General features: G+C 39.5%; 1 protein-coding gene across 1 annotated transcript; it reads left to right on the top strand.

Annotated features, from left to right (window-relative positions):
• Positions 1 to 371: 371 nt before the first annotated feature.
• LOC121399830 (tumor protein p53-inducible protein 13-like) lies at positions 372 to 6,251 on the top strand (the record flags this gene model as incomplete). Its single annotated transcript, XM_041581678.1, has 8 exons — positions 372 to 494; positions 1,420 to 1,455; positions 2,192 to 2,250; positions 2,442 to 2,520; positions 2,930 to 3,058; positions 3,503 to 3,709; positions 4,157 to 5,042; positions 5,520 to 6,251. Coding segments are annotated over 8 exons (1,629 nt in total), but the record flags the coding sequence as incomplete, so codon positions are not given.
• Between the last annotated feature and the right edge of the window lie 2,027 nt (positions 6,252 to 8,278).

Genomic DNA, 8,278 nt, shown 5'->3' with positions numbered 1-8,278 from the left:
GGCATTGCACATAAACCACTTTAATAAAATATACTGGTATAGGATTTATTATCCACAATGCATGGTACTTCTGCATAAAGGATTCTTGGTTAATTGAACCGCAACATTTTAAGTCTAATTATTTATACATTAAATAACCTAATAGGATTGTTTTACCACCAATATGGATTCATGCAGCCTGGTTACCATCAAGTACAACTATTGTTTTATTATTACAGAGAAAAAGGAAATTCCTTTTAAAAATTAAAATAATTTTCTTAAATTGTCTATGGGAGATGGGCTTCCTGCAGTTCCGAACTTTCTGGATTTTGGGTTTCCGGATTAGGAATCCATAACCAAAGTGCTGCTATAATGAATATACGGTGGTGTAAGTGCTTTTATTCTGCTCTTTAGACTTATCGGATTTCTTTTCATTGCAGTTGAATATTCATGTGGACCTTCCAGACAAGAGTGTGTATACATGTCCCGGGAGACACTGGCCTTTTCCAGTTCAGGTATGAAATTCTCCAGTATTTCTGCAGTTTGTACAGGACTGACTGCACTCAGTGTTACTTTCACTTCACTTCTGCAATATTTTCATCTTCCAGCGTTTGCATTACAGAAATAAACTCAGCTTCTTTGCTTCCAATGCGGAATGTGCTACGTTTTTTTTTATTTTAACAAAAAGCATTGTTTTTCTACAGATTTAGGGCTGAGACAGACAAAAAGATACGTCTGTCTCAGACGAAAAAATAGCTCTTCTTCGGGCAATAATCTCCCTGAACTGCCTCCCTGCCGGCTACAATCTAAATTGCCGGCGGGATGGCATTTGGAGCACCTTCGTTTTCCAAAGTCGCCCGAAGTTGCCTCAATTTAGATTCTAGACGATGGGGAGGCCGTTCAGGGAGATTAGTCACCCGAAGAAGAGAGATTTGTCGCCGGGCAACTAATCTCCCCAAATCTTCTCATCTGTCTCTGCCCAGCTAACAACAGCTAACAAATGTTACCATTTAATTATGGGTTGGGATAAAAAATATCAATCACAGTAACTTAATAGCCTGAAGAAAAAGCACTGATAAAGCTCTGTGGGTGTTTGTTCCATTCAGGTAGCATGTGTTTCTACTCTCAGTTTAAATAACTTGTGTTTAGCATTTGCATCATAGTGACACAGTGAGTAGCCCTGTTGTCTTGCAGCGCTGGGCCTTGGTTTGATTCCAGCCAGAAAACTGTCTGCGAGGAATTTGTATGCTCTCCCCTTGTTAATTGGCGCCTGATAGAACCGACCGTTGTGCGTGTGAATGCGATAGGCGCCTTAGATTGTAAGCTCCACTGGGGCTGGGACTGATGTGAATAATGTATAATATCTGTAGTGGGCTGCAGAATATTTGAGTGCATTGTAAATAAAGGATTATAATAGTAAAGTTGTCTGTCTCCCCACAGGTGTTTCCAAGCATTACCACTCATTATGAACCAGAGGTGAGATCACAGAGTACTCAGGCAGGTAGAGCAGTGAAAGTAAAAATATTATTAGTATCTGTGGGTTCCAGCTCAGTGTTGGTAAATGAAGGCATATTGGCAGGGATACTTCTTGTTACAAGATAGAGATGTCGGCTCGCACACCCAGGCCTTCAGTCAGGATAGCCAGGTGCTCAATGCTGGAGGGATCGGCACCCTCCCCAAGGTCAATAGTAGAAATACACTGGCACACACGGCAATTCAAAAAGGGGAATCCCTTGTGTCTTTATTTGCAGAGAAGCAACGTTTCGGGGTAGTACCCCTTTGTCAAGCATGACAAAGGGGTACTACCCCGAAACGTTGCTTCTCTGCAAATAAAGACACAAGGGATTCCCCGTTTTGAATTGCCGTGTGTGCCAGTGTATTTCTACTATTGACTTCTTGTTACAAGCCTGTTGTATAAGTACAACTACTATTTTAGTTGTAGATTCCGTTTTTTTTAAATTAGGTTTTTATTTTTAATTCAAGGGGAGGAGAAAACAGTAATACAAACTAACAATGGCTCACATCCAGGATTCATAACATATACATACATCTGCAAATTCTACTTTATAGGGGTACAGCAAGCTCAGCTTTATCATTGTAACCTTCATCATTAGCTCTAGATTCCTTTTAATTTAACCGGGAACTTTTGTGGATGTAGAGAAAAGAGGTACAGTCAGTTGCCAGAGCACCGAAATTTGCTCTTTTCTTGTAGAAGTCACACGGCGCCTGTATGGACACTGAGATAGTGTATGCAACCCCGATTCCCAACAGGTAAAATCATTTCTTGTGTCTGCCAGATAGATGGGAGCCTTTCCCAAGTGTACACAAAGTAGAGACTGGTTGATATAATACAGTGTTTAATGTATGTTTATATTTTTAAAAGGGAAATGTCCAAATGTAATAAGGAATATATATATATATGGATCCTATTGTCACACAATCTATATATTTGCTTTTAAAAGTGGCGTGCACCGTCCAAAATGGGCCAGATATGGAGAGTATGCGTATTGTCCCCCACAGCGCTGGCCGCATAACCTTGAGGTAGGACATATTGTGATTTTATAAAGCTTTATGGGGAATGAATCAAATGGTTAATAACATTGCAGTACAACTTAGAATTCCATACTAAAAGAGAACAGGGTTTGATTATAGAGAGCTGTAATCTTAGTGTTTTAGTTAAACAGAAAAAATTGTAAGTTAACCACATGTCCCATTATACTATCCACAGATAATATACTGCAGGGCAGTGCATATTCATTCTTTTTTTTATGTGGATCTGCTCCAGTTTTTGTTATTGGTGTATAGTCAGCCGTGGGAGTCACACACTCAGTCTGATCAGTTCCTGGCCAGTACAGAGCAATTATAGAATTGATAGGGTAGGATTCCTGTTAGCATAAAGATATTTACAAGTTTGGGGGTGTTGAATTCTCTCTACCTTTATGTCTTGCAGCATGGAGGGGTTGTTTTCTTGTACCATCCCTGTGTTCACCCCAAGCTGAAAAAAGCACTTGTCCATGGAGCTCGCTCCTGCGTATACAAGCACATAATCACCCCTCACATGAACCTTTCAACTGAACGGGTATGGAATTTGTTTTTACTGACTTTAAGGGAGTCCCAGCACTGAGAATGATGATCTATTGGCCTGTCATATTGGAATTTATTTTTTAAAATATGTGCATGAAATGCACATCTATGGTTACATTTTATCCTTCAAATTTCATTGCTGGAGTAACCCTGTCATTTGCATATTTATTTTGTATACTTTTTTGATGGAAGGATATACAAGCACTTTGTCATGATGCTCTTTCTCCCTTTATTATAAAACCTATATGTGCATTATTTCTTTAGGGTAGAATCAGTTTTCCTTTTTTTTTGTTACAGTTTTACAGGAACGGCCTTTAATACTTGGCCTATTACTGACATTGGTGGTTTTGCTGTGGGTTGTATGAATTACCTTGTAGCTTTCAATGAAGCGTTTATGTCTTATCATATTATGCTCTGGCCTGTTGTGTTCTTTCTTCAGCCTCTTGCCCTGGTCACCTGGGGCTCCACTCTGGAGATGTCACATATAGATCTCTGTGAAGTTAGAAACTGGCTAACGGCCAACATGGACAGAACTAGAGAACGAGAAATGGACATGGATGGTTCGTATCAGGACTTGCTTGTCCGGCCATCGTCGGTGTTCTTTGATAAACATGACAAGAAGCTTTGCCCCAAAATTTGCTGCCAGGTAAGAAACAAATCTCAAGTTTCGCCAATAGATTTTCACAGAGCTTTTCAATGCAAAGTCCTGGCTAAGACAGAAATAACACCTTACTACTGATCTTAGCAGGTTATTTTAATATTGTATTTCCCCATGTTTGGGCCCCGCAGTGATTCAGATAGCCGTGGGTATCCACAATGGTAGGTGGGTATTGAGCAGGTCATTGGCAATAGAGTGCAAGTATGGAGAGGATGTGGGTTGAATTACCTGCAGGTCAAGTCTAGAAGAACATTCTACTCTTATAAAGTCTGTTCTTGATGAATAGACCATAGTGTCTGCAAGCTTGTACTAGTTGTGACCAGTAATTATAATACTGTTTATATCAAAAGAGTGAGCCTTTTAATTAATGTATAACACATATTTGTATACAAGAACATACATCTCATATAAAATTACTTTTCTTTATATCTTAAGCAAGAAAACTGTGGTTTGAAGAGAAGAAGAAGGGACTCTGCATTACTTGGTTCTGCCCATATATTAGCAAGCACTCCTATTTATAATGCCAGTGCAAGAATAATGAACAGTACTGCAGTGTCAGTAGAACAAACAGCAGTTGATGCCAATAAAAGTCAGCCTGTAATCTCACACACAGTATTGAGGACTCCTTTATCATCTTCAACATCTGAAGATAAGGTTCACGTAACATTAGATCGGTCTGGTGTGTCCGAAAAAAAAGATGACCTTGTAGATCCAGATGGAAGCCGTTATATGGAGAGCAATGTTTCTGCTTTACTACCAGAATCCACCTTCATGAATATTTCCAAAGGCTCTCCTGACATGAACTTGAATTCTCCAACTGTACAGAGCAGGAACACATCCAATGATCTAGGGGGCAGCCAGACTGTGCCATCTCCAACTTCCATGCAAAAAGAGTCAGGCACTTCGACAACCCACAACAATAGCATTGCAGGAAAAACTACTGTTGAGGGCCCAGGTACTGCAACAACCACCCAACAAGAAGAAAAGATGCCTGAGCCTCCTGTGGGCCTTTCATCTACTACTGCTCCCAAACCAACTGCTGCCGTTATAGAAGAAAAAGAAGAGTGCAGTTGCAAGCACGAGCCAACAAAAGAGGCATCGGCTGCAGCACAGAAGGCTTCTGGTGTTGGACAAATAAAAGCCTCAGATGTGTTTGTGTCTACCCCACGAACAGAGGAGGCAGCATGGGCAGCTGCATGTCTCACTTTCCTATTTGTGTTGTTGACTTTGTCTGTTTTGTACACACAACTCTACAAGAAGTTCCGCAAGAGCCAAAGTCTGTATTGGCCCCCAGAAGGAATTGCAGCTGAGACAGAGACTTGTGAGTAGAGAATCTGAGCATTGGGATAATTGGCAATAAGGGTGGATTGAATTTATAATCTGTTCACTATATAACACATTAGCCTAATTCCATGCGTGGCAGGTGGAGAAACAATCCTTGTTAACTCCTAGTATTCTTTTTAAATTTTTTTAAAAAAATGCTAAATAACTGAAAAACCACCAGAATAAAAAATTACCCGAAAGGTGAACAACGCCTTAAAAGGAAGATTTACAGAAAACTAAAATGTTTAACAGTGTTATTACACATATGTGTTGGGTTGGGATATTCCCAACATGTGTTGGAAAGAATTGTGTATAAACTGCTGCTGTGTAATGCTGCTAGTTTGTCTTATTTAAGGAAGGCTAATATTATCGACATGAACCTGTAAGCGAGTCTGGCTTTTCATCTGTTTGCCCATAGTACTTTTAATGGAAAAGATGCTCCAATTAACCAGTTTTCTTTAATTCTATCCGGCAGCTGTTGTTAAGAGGAGGCTGATGCCAGGTCACTCCAAGAGGAAGAAGTGGATTAAACACAAGAAAACACCAGTGCTTCTATATGAAAGTTTAAGTGAGAGTTCAGAGTAGAGTATTTCATATCTGTGACTACTCTGTACAAATGCACTTTACATCATTGGGTGAACTGCACTCTGGTAAAGGGAATCGTAACTGAGGGATCCAGAATGAAGTCTGTAATCGAAGCCAATGGAGAACCTTGGATTTTTTTTTCTTTCTGTCTCCTAAAATAGGACATGTATCACTTTTAGTTAGATGCCAGGAATCTACAGCTGTGTGTAAAGAATGATGAAGTGAATATAACGTTTCTGAACAGTATCTCAGAGTCTTGTCCATCACAGGCTCTTTTGGTATAGACTGCCTTCATTTAATTATTGTGCCATGCAAAGTCTGAGCCAAATCATTTCCCTATGGTGCTTGTTTCTCAATGTACATTTCTGTACCCACGTTTTACATATCTGCCCCTGCATACTCTCTCAGCCAATCATTTATACCAGGTGCTCTGTGTGGCTTCAGTACAAAATGGCAAAATCTGTAGCAGGTGGTTCTATACAGCAGCCCATAATTGTATATCTTTCTGTATGTAGACGGTAGGTAGATCTAAATTTTGGGTAAATATTTATAAATATATTTATTTTTATATCGTTTGTAAATGTATTGTAACATGATTGCTTATTGTATAGTTTTATAAATAAACCTACTGTCTATGCTACAATTATTTGTTGTTTTTATGCTTTTTTTGTGTGCTTTACATATTATAAAAATTACATTCGGGTATTGCAATCCTATATTCAGATGGTACTGACTAAGCATGAAAATGACAGGGGAACATCAAGGTATAACAAAGTTGTTTCTGCCTGGTCTCCCGTCTTCCTTACACTTCCTACAGAGATCCCAAGATGGAAGAGGAGATAATTTATGTCTCCTAAACGTTCTATCATGCTGTCTAGGGAAGTTAAGGGATATGGAGACCCCCAAATTTCTTTCTCTATTGCTTTAGCTTGGATTTTGCAAGTAACAAAGACCACTTTTGCTCTTTTGAGTACATCTATAATGCAACAACAGCAATGGATTTGGCACAGTAAAGCAATGTAAAGTGCAGTTATTTAATGGTGTAGTAGACAAATAATTATTACATTGCCCTCTTGTGTGCTTCATGAGCTAAATGGGCATTCAGTGCTGAAACACTGCATGGCTTTTGTATGTAGCTTGTATTCATCCACTGCCCTCCTTGCATCTCTTTCCTACCTCCATGATCCTTCACTTCAGCCATTCTCCATCAGTTCTGTGCCCTACAGGTGTTGGATGGCTTTTAAGCATGGGATAAAACACAAGGTTTCTGAAAACAGCTCTTAATCCAAACTTAATTCAGGGACTGGTCCAACTGACATCTGGGAGTCAGGAAGGAATCCCCCCACCCCCAGGGCAAATTGGTGAGGCTTCAGATTGGTTGTTTTTTTGCCTTCTCTGGATTCAATAGCAGTTGTGCATGTTGCACTTGATGGACACATTTTTTTCTTTTCAACCTCATCTACTATGTTACTATGTGAGAATTGGATGCATGGAATTTCCTGATGCAGTTAAAAAGTAATGGTCACACATTTCAGATGGATAATATATAATATTAGCTGTTAAGAGGTGCTGTATTTATATAGCATTTCCCTATACAGTTCTCCACATTACACATTAACATTAACTGGGAAAAAGAAGAAGCAATACAAAGCAGAGCCACCTATACATGGCACTCACAATAAGTTGCTTCTGTTTAGCGCTTTATTTTTTACATCAGTGCAAAAATATATAGAGCTGTTACATTTATCAGTGTCTATAAATCTTTCTATTTAGGAGTTTACAATGCAGTGCAGTGAAATATGGAAATGGTGAAGAAGGGTCTATAGATAAAGAATGTAGATAATTGTCAGCATGTCATGCTTCAATAAAGACATACGTCCCACTAAACCTCCAAAAAGGTTTGGAATTCTGGCAGCATAGATAGGCGCCATTTAAAATAGAAGTTCCTCTAAGCAACAACTTGGTGTTTGTCCAGATAATGGCCACCAGACTACTAATATGTGGGAACTGTTGAGGTAATCAGCAACTTCCAATTTCCCCTGAAGGAGCTGAAGTGAATACAGAATCTCAGCACAGTTCTGGAACTCTGATACAATTAGAATCAATCAGTGTAGATATAACACAACTCTGTTAGCAGTTCCATTTGATAACCCTTGTGGACTGCAGGGATTTCAGCTCTGCCCCTTAATGGTTTTACTAATAAATCATATTCTCAACTTGATAACTCCCAATCAACTTTAAACATTTGCTCTTAGAGAAGTTTTCCTTCTCTGTAGTGCCATAGCAATGTCCTCTGTAGTGCCAATGGCTCTCTAGTGCTTGCATGTCACTCCATGTTGCCTGCTCATGACACTGCTGGTGGTCACATGACTCACCTAGTTCAGTTACCTGTTCAGTTGGTTCAGGCCAACTGCCTTTTGGACAGTGAGGAGAAGAGGCATGGAGTGAGAGTGGCGATAGATAAAAATGGATAAATTGAGATAGAGCTTAAATAAAATTTAAAAAACCAGTATAGGAGGAGAGATTAACATGGAGGTGAGAAAGAAGAGGAGTCGGAATTCGGAGGAGGAAGGACAAGGCGAGAAAAGGAGATGGAGTGATGGAGATTTAGAAGAGAAGAAGAAAAGCCTGGTGAAAAAGAAAACCAGT

Source organism: Xenopus laevis, chromosome 2L (assembly GCF_017654675.1).
Source record: "Xenopus laevis strain J_2021 chromosome 2L, Xenopus_laevis_v10.1, whole genome shotgun sequence".
Taxonomy (NCBI): Eukaryota; Metazoa; Chordata; class Amphibia; order Anura; family Pipidae; genus Xenopus; species Xenopus laevis.
This window is presented reverse-complemented; position numbering and strand designations above follow the sequence as displayed.